Below are 23,213 nucleotides of genomic sequence, written 5' to 3' on the forward strand. Positions count from 1 at the left end.
GTGGACTGCCAAGAGCCAGCCCCCCTTCGGTGTCGCCCCCCACCCCCACCCCGCCCTCCGCCAGGCCCGCCCACTGCGCCCTCCGCGGCGGAAGGCGCTCTTTGGAGAAGTAGGTTGGATCGCGACCCCGCCACCGCGTGGCCCCGGGAACAGCCCTCCCAGCCCCTTCGGCAAACCCGCAGGCCTCGCCCCGCGCCGCGCCGGGGCCCAGCTCCCCCGCGCCGCGCCGCGCCCGCGGGCCCGGCCGGCCTCCCGCGCCCGGAAGTGGGGCGCCGCGCGCTGCAAATGCATGGGCGGCGCGACCGCGGCGGTTGGTCCCGCCGCCGGTCTTACCAGTCGGCGCGAGTCCCGGAGATCCGGCGTCGGGGATCTCGCCGTGGGGGTGCCTCGCCGGGCGTCCTTCCCGGTCCCTCTGTGCCCGGAGCCTGGGGCCGTGGGGCCGTCCCTCCCTCGGCACGGGTGCGGGGGCGCTGGCGGGCCTGGCGGCTGGGTGCGCCAGCGCGGAACCGCGCCACGGAGATGTTCTCGACGCCCGGGCTGCCCACCCCGGGGACCTCGCTGGTCCTGCGGGTGTCGTTCGTGGACGTGCGCCCTGAGGTGATCCCCGTGCAGCTCTGGGGGCTGGTGGGCGAGCGGCGGGAGGAGTACTTGCGCCTGAACCGGGAGATTCAGGAAGCGGCGGCCACGCGCCTCCCGTGGGCGCCGGGCAGCGCCACGGCCTCTCCGGGCGAGCTGTGCCTGGTGCAGGTGGGGCTCGTATGGCACCGCTGCCGCGTGGTCAGCCAGCAGGCGCAGGAGAGCCGCGTCTTCCTGCTCGACGAGGGCCGCACCGTCACGGCGGACGCGGGCTCCCTGGCGCCGGGGCGCAGCGAGTTCTTCCACCTGCCCTCCGAGGTGCTGGGCTGCGTGCTGGCCGGCCTGGTGCCGGCGGACGGTGGCGGCGCGGGCGGGGGCGAGCCCCAGCACTGGCCGCCCGGCGCCGTGGACTTCCTCAGCAGCCTGCAGGGCGGGCAGGTGCACGGGCGCGTGCTGGACGTGCTGCTGCTCCATCGCCTGGTCCTTCTGGAGGTGCCCGGGCTGTCGCAGCAGATGCAGGAGCTCAGCCTGGCGCGGCAGGTGCCCGACAGCCTCTTCCGCTCGCTTCTCAAGCGCTACGTGACGGCGGCCGCTGCCGGCCTAGGCTCGGGGGCCCGGGTCCTCCCGCGAGTCCCTCCGAAGCAGGAGCACCCTGGCCTGGACTATTTCTACCCGCAGCTGCAGCTGGGCGTGACGGAGCCGGTGGTGGTGACCCAGGTGTGCCACCCCCACCGCATTCACTGCCAGCTCCGGAGCCTCTCGCAGGAGATCCACCGCCTGTCCGAGAGCATGGCCCAGATATACTGGGGTTCCACGGGGACGGGGGATGAGAACTCTACCAGTGCCACCCGGGAGGAGAGGGAGGAGAGCCCAGACAAGCCTGGCTCTCCGTGTGCCTCCTGTGGGTTGGACGGACATTGGTACAGAGCGCTCTTGCTGGAGACGTTTCGGCCCCAGCGCTGTGCCCAGGTGCTCCACGTAGACTATGGAAGGAAGGAGTTAGTGAGCTGCAGCAGTCTCCGCTACTTGCTGCCCGAGTATTTTCGAATGCCCGTGGTGACCTACCCCTGTGCCTTGTATGGGCTCTGGGACGGTGGGAGAGGCTGGTCTCGGTCACAGGTGGGTGACCTGAAGACACTGATACTGGGCCAGGCGGTGAATGCCAAGATTGAATTTTACTGTTCCTTTGAGCACGTGTATTATGTCACTCTGTATGGAGAAGATGGGACCAACCTGAACTGTGTATTCGGGCTACAGTCCTGTTGCCTGGCCGACCAATTCCTGCAGAGCCAGGGAAGGGAGGAGGAGGAGGAGGAAGGGGAAGAAGAGGAGGAAGAGGAGAAGGGACAAGCCACAGCTCTTCAGTCTCAGTCTCCTGCTGAAGAAGCGGATGAAGAGATTCCACTCCCGGCCTTAAGATCTACCAGGTTGAAGATAAACGCCTTCTATGATGCCCAGGTAGAGTTTGTTAAAAATCCGTCCGAGTTTTGGATTAGGTTGAGGAAGCACAAGGGCACCTTCAGCAAGCTGATGAGGAGGATGTGCAGGTTCTATTCCTCAGCCAGTAAGCTGGAGGGGGTGGTGTTGAAACCCAAACCCGATGACCTTTGCTGTGTCAAATGGAAAGAGAACGGCTATTATCGGGCCATGGTCACCAGATTAGATGACAAGAGTGTGGCCGTATTCCTAGTTGACCGGGGCAGTTTGGAAAATGTGGATTGGTACGACGTGAGGATGCTGCTTCCTCAGTTTAGACGACTGCCAGTGTTGGCTCTGAGGTGCACGCTGGCCGATATTTGGCCTTTGGGGAAAAGCTGGAGCCAGGAGGCAGTTTCCTTTTTCAAAAAGACTGTGCTCCACAAAGAATTGGTTATCCATGTCCTTGATAAGCAGGATAAGCAATATGTTATTGAGATTCTTGATGAATCAAGAACAGGGGAAGAAAACATTAGTAAGGTAATGGCTCAAGCCGGATATGCAAAGTATCAGGAATTTGAAACACAGGAGAACATTCCCGTAAGTGCCCATTCTCCAGGGCGTGTTTCAAACCATTTTACTGCCAAGAATAGCAAAATCTCTCCTGCCAAGAGGGGAGACGTAGAACAGAAGGCCCAGAGAGACAACACAACTAGCTCTGTTGCAGAAATTTTGACTGATCCACCAGTCGCTGCAGACACCCCAGCTGGACTAGTGGTGCAGGAGAAAGAAAAAAGAGTATCTGTTTATCCTCCTCTAGTGCAGAACTTCCTGGAAATTACGCCAGACTCTCCTTGTAAAGGAGAGGTGAGAGTCGGAAGTACAGTAGGAGTCAAAGTGTCTTCTGTTGAAAACCCTGGCTGCTTCTGGTGCCAGCTGACCAGGAACATTCAAGACTTTAAAACTTTGATGTGTGATATCCAGGACTACTGCGAGAATACAGCTGCTCCTTACCAGGGGACCGCCCCCGCTTGTCTGGCAAAACGCACGGTAAATGGAAAATGGTCCAGAGCTGTGATCCGCGGGGCACAATCTTCACAGCGCGTCAGAGTAATGTTTGTAGATTATGGAGACGAAGATGTGGTAGCTGTGAAGAATATTTGCTCAATTAGTGAAGAGTTTCTCAAGGTTAAGGCTCAGGCTTTTCGGTGCAGTCTTTATAATTTAATTCAACCAACGGGTCAAAATCCTTTTGCTTGGAATGAAAAGGCAATCCAAGCTTTTAGGGAATTTGTAGACAACGCATGGGAAGACAATCTCGAGTTGAAATGCACAGTATTTGCTTTGGCTTCAGCGCATGACGAAGAGCTGTTTAACATAGTGGATTTGCTAACACCGTTTCAGAGTGCCTGCCACTTTTTGGTAGAAAAGAGACTCGCAAGGCCAGTGAAACTTCAGAAGCCCCTGGAGTCCTCCGTTCAGCTACATTCTTACTACTATTCGACACACGAGATGAAAATTGGAAGTGAAGAATTGGTGTATATAACGCATGTGGATGACCCTTGGACATTTTATTGCCAACTGGGAAGAAACGCAAATATTTTAGAACAGTTGTCCTGTAATATTACACAATTGAGTAAAGTTTTGCCGAATTTAAAAACATCCCCCTTGACCCCTGGAACCTTGTGCCTTGCCAGGTACACTGATGGAAACTGGTATAGGGGGATGACAATAGGAAAAGAACCAAAGAAAGTCTTTTTTGTTGATTTTGGAAACATACATGTTGTGACCAGCGATGATCTGCTTCTGCTACCTAGGGATGCGTATGATGTCTTACTTCTGCCCATGCAAGCTGTTAAGTGTTCATTGTCTGACATACCCGCTCACATACCAGACGAAATTACAACATGGTTCCAGGAGACTGTTTTAGATAAGTCATTGAAGGCTTTGGTGGTGGCAAAAGATCCAGATGGGAGACTGATTATAGAACTCTATGACGACAGTATCCAAATCAACTCTAATATCAATGAGAAGTTAGGGGTACTTGGCTACAAGGGTGGGACAAGAAAAAAAGAAGAAAGCAAAGATCTCCTCACCGCGACAGAAACTCTTGAAGTAAAGAAGGAAAATCTCAAGTTGTCACCTACGGAGTATTCAAGTAGATCAGTAGAGAACTCTGCATTATGTAGCATGGAGATCTTGGGAGAACCACACAAATCTAAGACCAGCCCAGCATGTAGGGAACCCAAGCTTTTACGAAGTTTGACCAAGACAAACTTCGTCACTCAGTATCAGGACTCCGTGGGAAATAAAGATAATCAAATGTGTCCCTTCACAGCCGAGAAGAAAGAAGAAAGTTTTGCTGAGTCACCTTTGAAAGCCACAAGACTAGAAGCTACCCTTTCAGAGAGAAACATAGGAGATTCGTGTAACAAAGATTTGCCTCTAAAATTTTCTGAGCTCCCTCAGAAGATTATAATGCCTGGCTTTAAAACAGTGGTGTATGTTTCCCACATAAATGACCTTTCAGACTTTTATGTTCAACTAACAGATGACGAAGCTGAAATCACTAGTCTTTCAGAGAGATTAAACGATGTTAGGACCAGGCCAGAATTTTATTCAGGTCCACCTTTGCAGAGAGGAGATGTAACATGTGCCATTTTTCCAGAAGACAGTTTGTGGTATCGGGCTGTGGTCAGGGAACAACAACCCAATGACCTTCTGTGTGTACAGTTTATAGATTATGGCAATGTTTCTGTGGTCCATACTAACAAGATAGGTAAGCTGGACCTTCTTAACGCACTGGTACCAGCCCTGTGCATTCATTGCTCCTTGAGGGGACTTTGGGCTCCTGAGATTTTAAACTGTAAGGCAGTGACGCGTTACTTTTCCCGAAGGACAGACGAGGTTCAAATAAGATGTGAATTTGTTCAGTTCCAAGACAGATGGGAAGTTATTCTTGCTGATGAACATGGGATCATAGCAGAAGACATGATTAGCAGATATGCTTTCAGTGAAAAATCTCAAGTAGGACTTTCTGACCAAATCATTAAAGGTGCCTGTTCAAAGTCTGTCCACAAAACAGACATTGGCACTTCACTGTTTCTTAACTGGTACAACCCAAATATGAAGATGATAAGAGCATATGCCACAGTGATAGATGGACCTGAATATTTTTGGTGTCAGTTTGCTGATACCGAGAAACTTCAGTTTTTAGAAGCAGAAGTACAAACCGCTGGAGAACAAGTAACGGCTTGGAGGAGTTGTGTCCCATGCCCTCATATCGGAGATCCTTGCATAGTGAGATATAGAGAAGATGGGCATTATTACAGGGCACTTATCACCAATATTTGTGATGATTATCTGGTATCTGTCAGGCTTGTGGACTTTGGAAACATCGAAGACTGCGTGGACCCCAAAGCACTCTGGAATATCCCTTCTGAACTCTTGGTGGTTCCCATGCAAGCCTTTCCATGTTGCCTCTCAGGATTTAATATTTCAGAAGGTACGTGCCCTCAAGAGGGAAATGACTATTTTTATGAAATAGTAACAGAAGATGTGTTGGAGATAACAATATTAGAAATCAAAAGGGATGTTTGTAATATCCCTTTAGCAATCGTTGACTTGAAAAGCAAAGGCGAAAGTATTAACCAGAAGATGAAGAAATATTCTAAGATTGGCATCAGTAACAGTGCTCTGCCCTATGAAAAACATGACCCGGAGATAAAGGGAGCTCTTGGGTCCCTCAGTCCTGAGGTTGGATTTAAGAAACCAAGTAGTAAAGCTGGACAAGAGAAAGCCCTATATGTCGAGTCACAGACAGATGAGCTCTCTGAAAGAACTGAAAAAGATTTAAACATCACTGAAGCCAAACCAACTAAGTTCTATGACCCTGACACTGACAACCTTTTTGAAGCTTTCGAAAACCCATGCAAAGATAAAATTGGCGTCGAGGTACTGGAAGGTAAAAGAGAGTGCCGTCTGGTCGACGAAGCAAAGTTTGATGATAAACACCTCATGACAGGATTTAACATGTTACTACCACTGCAGGCTAGTGAAACAAAGGAGATATTAGAACTGAACTCACTTGAGGTGCCACTTTCTCCTGATGATGAATCAAAAGAGTTCCTGGAGCTGGAGTCCATTGAGTTACAGCATTCTCTAGTCGGGGATGAAGAAAAAGAGCCAGGCCGGGTGCCTCCACTTGTGCCCCTCCCCCAAGGCTGTGACACAGAAGCCACCCTGCATCCGTTTACAGTGCAGCTTCCCCTCAACTGTGAATCTGAGAAACAGCCGGAACTAGAATTACCCACAGCCCAGTTGTGTTTAGACGACAAAATAAACCCTTTGTCTCTACCAGTTGGTCAGAGAGCCCAAGACCCCATGTGCGCTGAGGACACAAGGAAGTCAAGTTGTATGGAATGTTTTGACGACCAGCCTAGGTTACCCTTGCACCTACATGGAATGAATTGCGATCCCAACAGGCAAATTGAAATTAACATATATAAAAAAGAATTTACAGAGTACAAAAGCAGAGATGCCATTTCACCACTGACTCTGTTCTCCGAAGAAGAATCCAGAGACGGAAGGAAGCGCAATAATGCTTTACAAGATCATGTCTCAGGTATGTAATTTCTTATACTTTTACTTAACTTAGTGTTTTTCAAAAAATACCTACTTGTCTTAAAGACAATAATTCTTATTTACTTTTTGCCTTGTTTTTTTCTTAATTAATTTTTTGGGGAAAAGATTAAAACCTGAAAAGAGAATCAGATTTGGATTTCATGACGAGCATTTTAAGTGTGGGGAGATGAAGTTGCGAAATCAATGTAGAACCATACCTTGTAGGCTGGATGAAATGCTGCTAAATTATTAATTTTGTGTTTAAGAATAAAATGCTTAGAACCAGTGTTTCCAAAAAGTAATCAGGTTTCAAATGTAAGCAAATAATCTTTAAAATCAAAAGTTCCGTTTTTTGGTAAGTCTTAAAAAAACATGTTGTTCTTTTGCTAAGCACTACTGTAGGCGTGAATTGACGATAGGGATCATTTTTGCAGAGATTTCAAATTTAACCATTTTGTTTCATGCATACACCTTGTCATTTATTTAGAAACCCCTAAACAAACACTAGATTTGGGGAGCTTATAGTAACCAAGCAAGAGACCGGCCATGAGTAAATATTGCAGAAAATTTAGTATGAACTTTTTAAGTAAACTACATGTATTGCCGTTTTCTACTTAATAAGATTTAAAAGTTACATGAAATGGGGGCCCCTGGGTGGCTCAGTTGGCTGAGCATCCAACTCTTGATTTGGGCTCAGGTCGTGATCCCGGAGTCGTGGGACTGAGCCCCATGTCTGGCTCCGCGCGGAGCATGGAGTGTGTTTAAGATTCTCACACTCTAAATTAAACAAGCAAACAAACAAACAAACAAAACAAAGTTACACGAAATGCCTAACTTTTAGGGTTTGGGAAATAATCAATGTTAGACTTCTTATATGTCAATTTTTACTCACTATCATTATTATTATTATTTTTATCTGAGAGAGAGAATGTGACCTGGGGGGTGGGGGGAGGGTGGGCAGAGGTGGGGAGAGAGAGAGAATCTTAGATGGTCTCCATGCTCAGCACAGAGCTCGATCCCCAGACCCTGGGATCATGAGCTGAGCCGAAATCAAGGGTCAGACGCTGAACCGACCGAGCCAGGTGCCCCATATGTCAATTTTTAGATTATTAAATTTGAGCCATCATACAAAATAGAGAAAACAGTAGTCTAGGGAGAATGAAAATCTCCCATATCACCATAAGCCTGCCGCTATTAAAGCTGCAGTGCACTTCTTTCCTTTTGTCTTTCACCCTGTGTCTATTTACATACAGTTTGAAGAACTAAATAGAAATCACATTATTGGGGCGCCTGGGGGGCTTGGTCGGTTAAGCACCTGACTTGGGCTCAGGTCATGATCTCAGCGCTTGTGAGTTCAAGCCCCGCGTCGGGCTCTGTGCTGACAGCTCAGAGCCTGGAACCCGTTTCGGATTCTGTGTCTCTCTCTCTCTCTCTGCCCCTCCCCTGTTAATGCTCTGTCTCTCTCTGTCTCAAAAATAAATAAACGTTAAAAAAAATTTTTTTTAAAAAGAAATCATATTATCATAGTGTCAAATCCTGCATTTTAATCCCTTAAACATGTTTTCAAAATATTTTAACTCTCTAGGATTCCATTCAGTGGCTGTACTACAATTCATTTAAATATTATCCTAGGTTTTTAGTCCCCCTTGCCACATTTTATTAATAATAAGTAATAGCTCTGTGATAAGAATGTCTACCAATTTGGGGGCGCCTGGGTGGCGCAGTTGGTTAAGCGTCCGACTTCAGCCAGGTCACGATCTCGCGGTCCGTGAGTTCGAGCCCCGCGTCGGGCTCTGGGCTGATGGCTCAGAGCCTGGAGCCTGTTTCCGATTCTGTGTCTCCCTCTCTCTCTGCCCCTCCCCCGTTCATGCTCTGTCTCTCTCTGTCTCAAAAATAAATAAACGTTAAAAAAAAAAAAATAATTAAAAAAAAAAAAAATAAGAATGTCTACCAATTTGTAATATGCTGCTTCAGAAACAGCTGTTGTAACCATAGACCACATCACATGTGGCAACAATAATCAGCTGCCAACAGTATGTTTCGAAGTCAGGAATCAGATTCATATATATATTTTTTTAATGTTTTACTTATTTTTGAGAAAGAGAGAGAGACAGAGCATAAGCGAGGGAGGGGCAGAGAGAGAGAGGGACACAGAATCCAGAGCAGGCTCCAGGCTCTGAGCTGTCGGCACAGAGCCCGACGCGGGGCTCGAACTCACAAGCGCTGAGATCATGACCTGAGCCGAAGTTGGATGCCCAACCAACTGAGCCACCCAGGCGCCCCCAGATTCATATTCTTAAAAGATGCATCACATCATGCTGGTATTTTTTGAAGAAAGCGATAAGGAATTTTGTTGGGAAAGGGCCCTGGAAGAATTTAAAATAAAATCCAGGAAAAGATACAGACTGAGACCATCCATGACCTTGATTATATAGGAATAGTCAATGCAGATAAGAAAATGCTTTGCTTGTGTATTTAACATCAAGGGATTAAGAGGTACACACTGAGTCTTTATTCAATTTGGCAGCTCAAGCAGAGAAGACCTACACTCTGGAAGGATTTGCTGTTGGATCCAAGTGTGTTGTGTGGTCAAGTCTAAGAAACACATGGTCTAAATGTGAGATTCTGGAAATAGGTGAAGAAGGCACAAGGGTAAGTGAAATGGAAGCACTTTATCTCAAAAGATACTGACTGTTGAGGAAATTTTAGCCAACTTTACCAGACTAGAAAATGCACTTGAACAGACGTTTACCTGATCATTCCCCTTAAAAATTTGGTGCAGTGCAGAACTCATCTCGAAGGTCAGATGTAAGCATCCTGGCAAGAAATCATCCCCGACTCCTGTATCTCCCTTGCCTCTGAAATCCTATCAGTCACCAAATCCTATCAGTCACACTTTCCACTTCTTATCACTTAGTTAAAACTTTTTACACCTACTGTCACTGCCTTGGTGTGAAGTCCCTTATTTTACAAGTGGATTACTCTATTAACCTATTTTGGTTTACTTCTTCTAGTGTTCCTTCAGCTGAGTCTCTACACTACCAGTGTGACACTTGTCAGATGCAAATCTGACGACAGAATTCCTGTGTGTAAAACTTCTTGGGGACGTCCAGTTGATTGAGTTTCTCCTGTGGTCCCAAAAAACCACCTGTGTCAGAATCACCTGGTGGGTTTCTTAAGCTGTAGATTCCTGCACCTTGCCCTGGCTGGCTACTACAGAATTTCTGGGGGTAGGACCAGGAATGAGCATTCTCTTACCATTAAAATTTGAGAGCCAGTGGTCTAGGATAGAAAAGCCAAGCCATGCTCACTAACATGGCATGGTCCTCTAGGGGACCTGAGGTCTTCTAGGGCTGAGTGTCCGTATTCTTCTCCAGTCTTAGGTTCACTCCTTTATGTTTTGTAACTTATATTGGATGGGCACCAAATTGCTTGCTTTCTCTTATATATATCATTCCCCAGGGCTTCTTCAATATATTTCATAATGCAGATCCAGTCACTTGTATTCTATCCCCCTCCCACACTGGCTCATTTTCACTTTTATTTTTATTTTGTTATTATTTTATTTTTAGATAGGCCTTATTTTTGGAAGAGTTTTAGGTTACAGAAGAATCATGAAGATAGTACAAAGACACCTAATTTCCACTATTGTTTTGTTTTGTTTTTTTAATTTTACATCCAAATTAGTTAGCATCTAGTGCAACAATGATTTCAGGAGTAGATTCCTTAGTGCCCCTTAGCCATTTAGCCCATCCCCCCTCCCACACCCCTCCCGTAACCCTCTGCTGGTTCTCCCTATTTATGAGTCTCTTCTGTTTTGTCCCCATCCCTGTTTTTACCTTATTTTTGTTTCCCTTCCCTTATGTTCCTCTGTTTTGTCTCTTAGAGTCCTCATATGAGTGAAGTCATATGATTTTTGTCTTTCTCTGACTGACTAATTTCACTTAGCATCATACCCTCCAGTTCCATCCACGTAGTTGCAATATTTTTATTTTTTTTTGAGAGAGGAGAGAGTGTGAGCAGGAGAGAGGGACAGAGGGAGAGAGAGAATGAATCTTAAACAGGCTCTGTGCTCAGCGAGGAGCCCAATGCAGGGCTTAATCCCATGATCCTGGAATCATGGCCTGAGCTGAAATCAAGAACCAGACTCTTGCCAACTGATCCACCTGAGTGCCCCGATTTTCACTTATTTTTGGAAGATTTTCATTGCGTCTTCATTTTCGTTTTGCATTGCCTCTTCCAGGGAGCATTCACTAGCATTATTTCTAAATCTCTCCATCTCTTCACCCTCCCCACACACCAAAAACTTTATACCTATATTATATTCCCGTTTCTCCTGCTACAGAGGTCTGTACTTACTACGATGTAATGATCTGCTTAGAGATCTGTTTCTCCACAAAATGTTGAGCTTCTTAAGATCCCATTTTTAGCTACCTTTGATATCTAGGCATACTCAATATGTTTTTTGACCAGAAGTTCCATAGAGTTAAAAGCGTAAAGTTGAAGTTTAATAAAATTATTTTCATTGCCTTTTGAGGTATTTCAGTTGAAGAAGGATTGCCATGGTCCATAAATCAGTTACAGTTTTTGGAAACTACCAAGTTTTATTAAATACCTTTTTTCTCTTGTAGGTTTTGAACCTTTCAAATGGTATGGAGGAGATAGTGAACCCTGAGAATGTCTGGAATGGCATACCCAAATTAGATAAGAGTCCATCTGAGGTATGGATATAAATACTAATTAATGAGAGCATTGTGTTTCATTTTGAAAGGTAGTTTAAACTATTTCCAAAGCCCTTGTGTTTGGGAATAATCAAGAAAAAAGAATACTAATACTGGAATTAATGACAATGAAAAGGAGCAATAACAAAATCAGTGATTCTGGACTTTATGCCAAGCATCCCTTTGGGCAAACTGGTTATTAATGTTCTATACCTTGATTTGGGGAAGAGGGGGATTTTAAAAATGAAAATTGTTTGGTGTCTGAGATCTTTATAAAATACATCTGATGTAGAAAATCTGGAAAAATGGCAAATTTGAAACAAAGTATCTATCACCTATAATACATCCATCTAAGACAAAGAGCTTGATCGGTTTCATTTTATTTCATAATTTTTCTGTTTATATGGAATGTACGTATGTCATCGAAATGTTTTGTGCATAATTGATTTCATTCTGCATAGTTTTATATTTTGTGTTCTGTGTTCTATATTTTATATTTTGTGTTCAATTTCCCATGCCATTATAATATCTGGGCATTTGAGTTTATTCTGGTTGACATTTGTTGACGTTTTTACTTTAAAGTATGTATCTGATAGTTCCAATATCTGGTCACCTCAGGGCTTGCCATCTACTGATCACCTTGAAATATGATTAGCTTTTCCTAGTTCTTTGTATGTTGAGTAATTTTGGATTATGTCCCAAATGTTTTGAACATTATGTTGCAAGACTTTGGATCCTATTAAAATCTTCTAGAAAATATTGAAGTCTTTATTTTAGCAGGTGGTCAACCCAGTTGGGTTCATACCACAAGTTCTGTCTCTCCTTCTTTGCTTGTGGGTTCCAATGTCAGTTTAGTTTTCAGAGACTTTGCTTTGGTGTTTGCATCCGCCCAGAGCATAAGCCTCCCAGGGACTTAGGTAGCAGTTTATATAGTAGATCGGCTGTTAAAGATTGCTATCTTTACTTGGTTCTCTTCTGCATATGCATAGTTGAGGGTTGACCTTTGGATTTATATCAGTTCATTTATAGTATTAGGGATTCATATTTTTCAATTCCTTTTCTCTCTGAGATTTCCTCCACACTTGCTGGCCTCAAGGATCTTCTTTATTATTATTATTATTATTATTATTATTATTAATGTTTATTCATTTTTGAGAGACACAGAGTGTGAATGGGAGAGGGGCAGAGAGAGAGGGAGACACAGAATCTGAAGCAGGCTCCAGGCTCTGAGCTGTCAACACAGAGCCCGACGCAGGGCTCGAACTCAAGAACTGTGAGATCATGACCTGAGCTGAAGTTGAGCGCTTAACTGACTGAGCCACCCAGGTGTCCCTCAAGGATCTTCTTTAATCCAGCTCCTAGGGGCTCTTTTTCTTGCTCCTCTAGACAGAGAGTATGTTTCTCTCAAGGTTTCCTTCTTTGCTGTCATGCAGTTCTGTTTGACTGAGCCTGCCTTTGGAGTGAAGCAGAGAGAGAAACAAGAAAAATCAATCCCCACCCCCCATTTCCAGATAACAAACAGCCCTTTTCCCGTTCCACTGGTCAGAGTCTTCTCTCAGACTTTCAGTTGGGGCTGCTCTCATGACAGGGTCAGAAGGTAAAAAAGAAAAATAGTGAAGAGATTTCCCATTCGTTCGTCACTTTCTAGCATTCAGGGGGCCTCTTTTCCCAATCTGCTGGCTAGAAATAGGGATCTCCCTCAGAGTTTTGCCATCCACACAGGCGGGGCAGCTCTGATTTGGTCCAGGCTCAAGTCAAAACTAAGAGACAAAGAAGGAAAAAAATAAGGAAAGGAAAGGAAAGGAGAGGAGAGGAGAGGAATGAAGAGGAGAGGAGAGAAGAAGGAGGGGAGGGGAGGGAGGAGGAAGAAGGAAGGAAGGAAGGAAGGAAGGAAGGAAGGAAGGAAGGAAGGAAACATCTGTGAATCCACCCCTGTTATGAGTCATTATTCAGGTTTTTACTTCAGTCCTCAATCTGCCTGTTCCTATTTACTTTTCAGAGCCCACGGTTACTTTTTGTATACTTTCCAGAATTTTTAGTTGTAGCAAGTATAAGAGAGGCAGGCTATAGTCAACTTACTCCATCTTGGCCACAGCCAGAAGGCCATAGTTGCATAATCTTATATGACACAAATGGTCAGTCATTTGTTAAACCATTTCTTGTAGTGGTGCACATTTAAGTCATTTGAAATTTTTCCACTATGAAAAACCACTGAACATCTTTCTTCGCCTTCTTATATTAATTTCATGTTTTTGTTTACTTGTCAAAAATAACAGCTTGCTTCACTTAGGTTGCATAAGTATTTACTAAAGTTTTTCTTTTACATTCTGATCTTTTCCATTCATTACTTTTCAAGAATCCACAGCCAAATGCATAGATGTACACATATGGGATTCTATTTGGATAAACTACCCTATGCCTGCCAAATAGAGAACTATGTAAGGCAACTCAGAGTGTTCATAAGATAGTATAGACACAACTGGCTTTTACATCAGTTAGCAAATATAGAAGCTACTTATGGATAAGGCTTTACTTTTTAAAATTTGGTTATTAATTTTATTTATTAAATGATCCTTTCCTCAAATTTGAAGGAACTCTTAGATATGTGTCTACAAATAAGCTGGTTTTCCTTTACAAGTGGATATTGTGAGGTATTAAATTATGCATGACTTTTTTGGTCAAGTCACTGTGATCTGATTGCATTTTTTAAGGATTTTTTTTTGTATGTGAGAGATTTCATTTTATTGTAAGAATATGTCTCATGAATCAATTTCTGTATAAACTGCATGCATACACACAATGCTATTATTTGTTGAAAGGAATATAGGAGAAATATCCCTCTTCAGTAAGTCTTTAGTAAAGGATCTGTAGCTCACCGTGGATAATGTGTTTGCATAGGAGCCCTTTGAGAAAGGCATCAGACACCAAAGTTGTGGGAGATTGGGAGCTGAAAATTGGAAAAGGCTACTTTACTCCCGGTATGGGACCCTCCAGTAGAGATGTTCCAGAGAAATGAGTATTGGAAGGATAGAAAATGTTCTTGGGTGATTCTTCACTACAAAATCAGATTGCCACACTTTCAAGAGGCTTAGTTTTTCATTGTTTACCATTTTTTTCTGGCTTATCTACGGTCCCTTTCTGATTTTAATCATTTTGTGTCTGTAACAAAGAATTGGTGGTAATCCAAAGGTTCCTTTTGTTAGGCTGTATTCCAAACTGTGGGGAAAGATCTCTACTTCATGTCATTAGATTGCACTACAATCGAAGGTGATTTGTGTTTTTAAAAGAAAATAGCTTTTATCAACAGATTGCCAAGCCTTAAAGGTACCATTATTCTGAATCCTCAAACAAAAATGGTTTATCAATTTCCTTGGATGTCAGTAGTAGAAAATTTTTAGCTAAAAATGTTAAATGTGCATCTGGGAATAAATAACGAAGAAGAGGATTTCTTGAAATATCATAGAAAATTTGTTTGTGGGTTGAATTAATCTTGAAAGTTAAATTGTGAATATGATAAATTTATATTTTAAAGGATTTTAAAGAATTTTCTCAGCGTTGACTAGCTCATACATTCAAGTGACCTTCATATATTAAATGATCTCTCAGAATTTCTTTCTGGGTTTTTAGTTTATCTCGTGATAAGATTCAATTTGTTGGAAGTTAGTGGTTATTGCATGATCTTGTTCATAAGTAGCACATGATCCTTAGAACTGAGGTACATTGAGAGTGAAATCCACTCTTGGTGGCTTTCCCATTATTTGAAAAACACATACTAGTGAAAGAGAACAAAGGACTGTTCAGTTATCAGCTTTACTAACATCATTCTAGAAAAATATAAAATATGCCAGTTATATATTTTAGAGAAACTTTGATAATAGGTAGAGTGTGAGAACCAAAATGCTAAAAGACAAAAAACATTTCTGTAGGAATAATTCTCCATAGAATAATTCTCACCATTTTGAAAGGACATTAAATTTGTTGTAGTAGCACTTGTGTAGATAATTTTCTTGTTTTTCTTTCTCAACTTGAGGTTTCTCTCTCCTCTCTCTCTCTCTCTTTTTTTCCAGAAAAGGGGTCTGGAGGTGATATAAATTTAACTGTGGATCCATAGACGTGGCCAATCTGTCTGAAACTGCTCTTAAACATGTGGCATCTTGCCCAGACCAGCAGAGTATTTGAGCAAGTCGAGAGCATATGATCACAAGAAGTTGTCATTTTTGAAAACTCTGATATGCACTGAAAACAAAATAGATCTCAGGGCCACTCCGAAATGTATTTACAGTGGTTTTGCCGTACATATGGATCTGGGATCTTTCTTCTCCCTTTAAATATGTTATGTTTCTAATCAGTTAGGTGGATTTATTTTGCTAAACAATATGCTAACACATTACTCAAATTTAAAAAAACAAAAAACAAAAAAAAACCAACCCACCCCTATTTCTGTTTCTTTTGAATATAGTGTTTAAATTAAAATAGAAAATGCTAGGTTTATGGCAAGTGTATTATATGATACTACTTACAGGGATGGCTTTGTTAGCAATAACTCCTTCAGATTTTTGTTTTGTTGCTGAGCTTTGTCTTGTCAGTCTAGTTAACATTTGATTAATATTCTGTTTGATTTTGGAAGTATTCTAATATGACACAACATTTGAATAAAGTTTCTCCTTAAAGGTGTGGTAGTCTCATTTTTTTAAAAAAGAGGGGCACTGGGGTGGCTCAGTCAGTTAAGATTGGGATTCTTAGTCTTGGCTCAGGTCATGATCTCACAGTTCCTGAGATCAAGCCCCACATTGGGCTCTATGCTGATTGTGCAGAGTCTGCTTGGGATTCTCTCTTTCCCTCTCTCTGTCCCTCTCCGACTTGTTCTCTTTCCCTCCCTCCCTCCATCCCTCCCTCTCTCTCAAAATAAATAAATAAATAAATAAATAAATAAATAGACTTAAAAAAAAATAAAAAGGAGGGGTGCCTGGGCAGCTCAGTCGGTTAAGCGTCCGACTCCAGCTCAGGTCATAATCTCATGGCTCATGAGTTCAAGCCCCGCATCAAGCTCTGTGCTGACAGATCAGAACCTGGAGCCTGCTCTGGATTCTGTGACTTCCTCTCTCTCTCTGCCCCTCCCCTGCTCATGCTCTGTCTCTCAAAAAATAAACAAATGTTAAAAAAAATTTTTTTTAAGTTAAAAAGGAAATATGGGACACAGCAAAGGCAGTCATAAGAGGGAAGTATATAGCAATCCAGGCCTTCCTAAAGAAGGAAGAAATGTCTCAAACATATAATCTAACCTTACACCTAAAGGAGCTGGAAAAAGAACTGCAAATAAAATCCAAAACCAGCAGAAGAAGGAAAACAATAAAGATTAGAGCAGAAATCAATGATAGAAAAAAAAAAAAAAAACAGAACAGATCAACGAAACTAGGGGCTGTTTCTTTGAAAGAATTAACAAAATTGACAAGCCTCTAGCCAGACTTATCAAAAAGAAAAATGAAAGGACCTAAATACATAAAATCATGAATGAAAGAGGAGAGATCACAACCAACACTGCAGAAATACAAACAATAATAAGAGAATATTATGAGCAATTATATGCCAACAAATTGGGCAATCCGGAAGAAATGGATAAATTCCTAGAAACGTGTAAACTACCAAAACTGAAACAGGAAGAAACAGAAGATTTGAATAGACCCACAATCAGTAAAAATATGTTGAGTCCGTAATCAAAAATCTCCCAACAAACAAAGAGTCCAGGGCTGGATGACTTCCCAGGGGAATTCTACCAAACATTTAAGGAAGAGTTAATACCTATTCTTTTGAAACTGTTCCAAAAAATAGAAATGGAAGGAAAACTTCCAAACTCATTATATTAGCCCAGTATTACCTTGATTCCAAAACCAGACAGAGACCCCACTAAAAAAGAATTACAGACCAGAGACCCCACTAAAAAAGAATTACAGACCAGAGACCCCACTAAAAAAGAATTACAGACCAATTTCCTTGATGAACATGGATGCAAAAATTCTCAACAAGGTACTAGGAAAATGAATCCCATAATACATTAAAAGAATTATTCACCACAATCAACTGGGATTTATTCCCGGGCTGCAGGGGTGGTTCAATATCCACAAATCAATCAATGTGATACATCACATTAATAAAAGAAAAGATAAGAACCTCTCAATAGATGCTGAAAAAGCATTTAACAAAATACAACATCCTTTCTTTATAAAAACCCTCAAGAAAGTAGGGATACAAGGAACATACCTCAACATCATAAAGACCATATACGAAAGACCCACAGCTAATATCTATCATCCTCGATGGGAAAAAATGAGAGCTTTCCCCCTAAGGTCAGGAACACGACAGGGATGTCCACTCTCACCACTGTTGTTCAACATAGTACTGGAAGTCCTAGCCTCCGCAATCAGACAACAAAATGAAATAAAAGGCATCCAAATTGACAAGGAAAAAGTCAAGCTTTCACTCTTCACAGACAACATGATACTCTGTGGAAAACCTGAAAGAATCCACCAAAAAACTGCTGGAACTGGCCCATGAATTCAGCAAAGTTTCAGGATATAAAATCAACATACAGAAATGTTGCATTTATATAAACCAATAATGAAGCAGCAGAAAGAGAAATCAAGGAATCTATCCCATTTATGATTACACCAAAGCCCGTAAGATACCTAGGAATAAACCTAACCAAAGAAGTAAAAGACCTGTGCGCTGAAACTATAGAATGCTTATGAAAGAAGCTGAAGAAGACACAAAGAGATGGAAAAACATTCCATACTCATGGATAGGAAGACCAAATATTGTTAAAATAGCAATTCTAACCAAAGCAATCCACACATGCAGTGCAATCCTTATCCAAACAATACTACCATTCTTCACAGAACTAGTACAAACAATTCTAAAATTTGTATGGTACCAGAAAAGACCCCAAATAGCCAAAGTCATGTTGAAAATGAAAACCAGAGCTGGAGGCATCATAGTCCCAGACTTAAAGCTGTATTACCAAGCTATAATCATCAAGACAGTATGGTACTGGCACAAAATCAGACATATAGATCGTTGGAACAGAACACAAAACCCGGAAACGGACCCACAAATATATGGCAAACTAATCTTTGACAAAGAATGAAAGAGTATCCCATGGAAAAAAAGACAGTCTCTTCAGCAAATGGTGTTGGGAAAACTGGACGGCGACATGCAGAAGAATGAACGTGGACCAGTTGCTTACACCATACACAAATAAACTCAAAATGGATGAAAGACCTAAATGTAAGACAAGAAACCATCAAAATCCTACAGGAGAAAACACGCAACCTCTTTGACCTTGGCCACAGCAACTTCTTACTAGGTATGTCTCCAGAGGCAAGGGGAATTTGGGGGACCTCATCAAGAAAAAAAGCTTCTGCACAGTGAAGGAAACAATCAGCAAAACTAAAAGCAACCGATGGAATGGGAGAAGATATTTGCAAATGACATCAGATAAAGGGTTAGTATCCAAAATCTATAAAGAACTTATCAAACTCAACAGTCAAAACCCAAATAATCCAGTGAAGAAATGGGCAGAAGACATGAACAGACACTTTTCCAATGAAGACATCTGGATGGATAACAGACGCATGAAAAGATGCTCAACATCACTCATCATCAGGGAAACAGAGACCAAAACCACAATGAGATACAGTTGTGAGGACACTTGTCAGAATGGCAAAAATTAACAACTCAGGAAACAATAGATGTTGGCAGGGATGCAGAGAAAGGGGAACCCTTTTGTACTGAGAATGAACACTGGTGCATCCATTCTGGAAAACAGTATGGAGGTTCCTCACAAAAATTAAAAATATAACTACTCTATGACCTAGCAGTTGCACTATAAGGATTTTATCTAAAGGACACAAAAATGCTGATTCAAAGGGGCACATGTACCCCAACGTTTATAGCAGTGCTATCAAAGATAGCCAAATTATGGAAAGAGCCCAAATGTCCATTGACTGATAAATGGATAAAGAAGATGTGTATATAAAATGGAATATTACACGGCACTCAAAAGGAATGAAATCTTGCCATTTGCAACAACGTGGATAGAACTAGAGTGTCTAATGCTAAGCGAAGTAAGTCAGAGACAGATAAATATATTTCACTCATACGTGGAATTTAAGAAACAAAACAGATGAACATGAACATATGGGAGGAAAAAATTAATAAGATAAAAACAGAGAGGGAGGCAACAATAAGAGACTCTTTTTTTAAAAGCGTATTTATTTTTTGAAAGGGAGGGAGGGAGGAAGGGAGACAGAGAAAGAGCAGGGAAGGGGCAGAGAGAAAGGGAGAGCGAGAGAATCCCAAACAGGCTCCACGCTGTCAGCACAGAGCCTGAGGCGCGTTCGAACTCACGAACTGTGAGATCATGACCTGAGTCAAAATCAAGAGTTGGATGTTTAACTGACCAAGCCACCCAGGTGCCCCAAGAGGCTCCTAAATACTGAGAACAAACTGGGGTTGCTGGAAGGGTGGGTGGGGGATTTATGGATGATAGGCATTAAGGAGTGCACTTGTTGGGACTGGCAATAGGTATTATACATAAGTGATGAATCACTAAATTCTACTCCTGAAACTAATACTACACTATATGCTAACTAACTTGAATTTAAATTAAAAAAAGGGAAGAAAAGAAAAATTCCCTGTAAACTCACATTAGCATTGTTCATGTAAAAAACCTGAAATGGGGCCCCTGGGTGGCTCAGTTGGCTAAGTGTCCAACTCTTGTTTTCTGCTCAGGTCATGATTTCATGGTCTGTGAGTTTGAGCCCCGTGTCAGGCCCTCTCTCTGCCCCTCCCCTACTCGTTCTCTCACTCTCTCAAAATAAATAAACTTAAAAAAAAATTTTTAAAAAATCAGAAATAAATGGTGATGAGAGCCTAAAACAAATAGGAAATACGATTGTGGAATATCTGTGGTTCTGGTTTATCTGTAGTAATGGAATCACAGTTCTAAAAATGGGGGAAATAGTAAAGTCAGTATTAGCTCTTATGTGTCAGTCACTCCGCTGGTACTTTAAGTGCATTTTCTCCTTCAATTCTGAACTCCGAGGGGCGTATTAATATTATCCATGTTTTATAGGTGAGAAAATTGAGTATTTATTTTTGAGAGAGAGTAAGAATGCAAACGGGGGAGGGGCACCGAGAGGGGGACACAGAATCCGAAGCAGCTCCAGGCTCCGAACTGTCCGCACAGAGCTCCACACGGGGCTCAGACTCACAAACCACGAGATCATGGCCTGAGCTGAAGTCAGACACTTAAGGGACTGAGCCACCCAGGCGCCACAGGAAATTGCAGGTTTTTGGAGAAGTTAAATAACCTCTCTAGGTCAAAGAGCTGGAGAGTCTCAGAAACCTGATCAAACCCAGACCGATCTAACTTCAAAGCCCATGCTTTGAAAACGTGGTTTTGTGTAGGTGGTGAGACAGGTCCCAGCTTTAGGACCTCAGCTATATGCTGCTGATTAGATATGTGACCTGGGCAGGTTATACAATCTCTCTGGGGCTTCATCTTCCTCATCGTCAGATGGGGTTAATACAACCTTTCTCGAAGTGTTTTCAAGATTAGAAATAGTATTCTTTTCCCTGAAAGATACTCAGTGCGCGCACTAGGTCATTATTGTATTTGTAACCTTTAACTCGTTGGGTCTTTCTCCTGTCAGCACCTGCATGTACCACCCACAAAGATGCTACCGAATGGGCCATCACCACAATTGGAAGGACCATCCATTTCTAAAATGGGTAGGGAGGTTTGCTCCGTGAGCGGGGAAAAGATCCCTGCCTCCGAGACATTACCAGACCCTGAAGCCTGATGGGCTAATGGTGAGAACTAAGGACATTAAAAGCTGGGTGTAATTTCAATAAGTAGAAAGGAGAGGGTTTTGCATTGAACAGAGCTGAGGGAGAAAGCGTGTTACCTGTTCCTGGGATGAGAATAGACAAGTTTGGTTCACTCCTGTAGGAGATACAGTTGTGGGGTACTGGCAGAAAAGGTCAGAGGAGATGCATTAGGGCCAGATGACAGAGAGGCTTCAGTGTCCTGCTAAAGAGTTTAACTCTTAAAAATTTTAAAAATCGGAAATGGCTATAGGATGGGAGAAATTAAATTTCTCAAAAAGAGCGATTTTGCACCCTACAACATTAGGATAGCCCGAAGTGCCAAATCAAAACACACCGTTGCTTATTAACTGAGCAAAATAAGTAGGGATGGAATAGTTACAGTTAACCTGGTTTGCTTATGAAGTCCCGGTTATCCTGTTCACACAGGCTTAAACAAGCTTAATTGTGAAGAATTCATAGGAGCCAGACCATAAGCCAAAATATACTTAACTATGAGTGGCATAAATCTTTATATTCATCGGGAAACAAACTATTTCCCATGACGCCCGACGTATAAGCGTGTGAAGTTTTAAGCCAGCTTTTTACCTCCATTTACAGCTATACCTGAGAGATATGTGGGTTTGGCTCCAGATCGCCACAATGAAGCACGTCAAATAACTTTTTTGGTTTCCCAGTGTGTATACGAGTTATGTTTACACTAGAGTGTAGTCTATTAAATGTGCAATGGCATGTCTAAACAAAGCAACGTACATACCTTAATTTAAAAATACTTGATTGCTATAAAAATGCTAACCATCATCTGAGCTTTCAGTGAGTCATAATCTGTTTGCTGGTGGACAGTCCTGACTCCATGCTGATGGCTGCTGACTGATCAGGAGGCTGCTGATGGCTCGGGTGGCTGTGGCACCCAAAATGGGGGCGCCTGGGTGACTCAGTCAGTTGAGCACCTGACTTCAGCTCAGGTCATGATCTCACGGTTCGTGAATTCAAGCCCCGCATCAGGCTCTGCACAGACAGCACAGAGCCCACTTCAGATCTTCTGTCCCCCTCTCTCTCTGCCTCTCTAAAAAATAAACAAACACTTAAAGCGTCTTTTAAAAAGACAATGAAGGGGGCGCCTGGGTGGCTCAGTCGGTTAAGCGTCCGACTTCGGCTCAGGTCGCGATCTCACGGTATGTGAGTTCGAGCCCCGCGTCGGGCTCTGTGCTGACGGCTCAGAGCCTGGAACCTGCTTCCGATTCTGTGTCTCCCTCTCTCTCTGCCCCTCCCCCGTTCATGCTCTGTCTCTCTCTGTCTCAAAAATAAATAAACGTTAAAAAAAAAAAAAATTAAAAAAAAAAAAAGACAATGAAGTTTGCCGCATTGACTTCCTTCCATGAACAATTTCTCCGTAGCACGTGATGCCATGTGGTAGCATTTTACCCCCAGTAGAACTTCTTTCAAAATCGGAGTTCGTCCCTTTACACCCTGCTGCTGCTCTGTCAACTAAGTGCACCTTGCATTCTAAATCCTATGTTGTCATTTCAACAGTCTTCCCGGCATCTTCACCAGGAGTAGATTCCGTCTCAAGAAACCACTTTCTGTGCTCTTCTGTAAGAGGCAACCCCTCATCCGTTCAAATTCGATCACGAGCTTGCAGCAATTCGGGCACATCTTCAGGCTCCCCGTCTGATTCTAGTTCTCTTGCTATTTCCACCACAGCTGCACGCACTCGTTTCCTCCACGGAAGTCTTGAACCTTCAACGTGTAAAAAGTTCAGTATCTGCCCTGTGCAATAAGGCAAGGTATGCCTGTGTTGTGTGTTGTGCTGTTCCACTTCTAGCACTGCATACACAATTTAAAACACAAACCAATTGGAAAAACAAACCAATTAAAAGCAATTCTGTTTCCTTCGTTACCCTTCACAGCCTTCGGCTGCATAACTAATATGTTATAGCTGGAATCCCTGGCCCCGGGTCTCGTGCACCTTTCTTGAGTAGGTGGAATCCA

The 23,213-nt window shown here is 42.9% G+C and overlaps 1 protein-coding gene across 2 annotated transcripts; it reads left to right on the forward strand.

The window, feature by feature from the left end:
- The first annotated feature begins 345 nt into the window (after nucleotides 1-345).
- Nucleotides 346-23,035, forward strand: TDRD6 (tudor domain containing 6). 2 transcript variants are annotated; one of them, XM_058734164.1, is made up of 4 exons: nucleotides 346-6,616; nucleotides 9,143-9,267; nucleotides 11,247-11,336; nucleotides 22,755-23,035. In XM_058734164.1, exons 1-4 carry the CDS (start codon nucleotides 520-522, stop codon nucleotides 22,779-22,781), a joined length of 6,339 nt encoding a protein of 2,112 aa, XP_058590147.1. In that variant the 5' UTR covers nucleotides 346-519; the 3' UTR covers nucleotides 22,782-23,035. The 2 variants fall into 2 exon arrangements, with proteins under 2 accessions (XP_058590147.1, XP_058590148.1); XM_058734165.1 differs by lacking the exon at nucleotides 22,755-23,035 and adding an exon at nucleotides 15,404-16,010 and having other exon boundaries at nucleotides 347-6,616.
- The last annotated feature ends 178 nt before the right edge of the window (nucleotides 23,036-23,213 follow it).

This window comes from Neofelis nebulosa, chromosome 6 (genome assembly GCF_028018385.1).
Source record: "Neofelis nebulosa isolate mNeoNeb1 chromosome 6, mNeoNeb1.pri, whole genome shotgun sequence".
Classification (NCBI taxonomy): Eukaryota; Metazoa; Chordata; class Mammalia; order Carnivora; family Felidae; genus Neofelis; species Neofelis nebulosa.

Excerpts from the sequence above, each read along its gene's own strand:
- TDRD6 (XM_058734164.1), top strand. The coding sequence starts at position 520 with ATGTTCTCGACGCCCGGGCTGCCCACCCCGGGGACCTCGCTGGTCCTG. Across the intron at positions 9,268-11,246 it reads TAGGTGAAGAAGGCACAAGG|GTTTTGAACCTTTCAAATGG; the intron begins GTAAGTGAAATG and ends TTTCTCTTGTAG. Across the intron at positions 11,337-22,754 it reads TAGATAAGAGTCCATCTGAG|TCTTCCCGGCATCTTCACCA; the intron begins GTATGGATATAA and ends TCATTTCAACAG.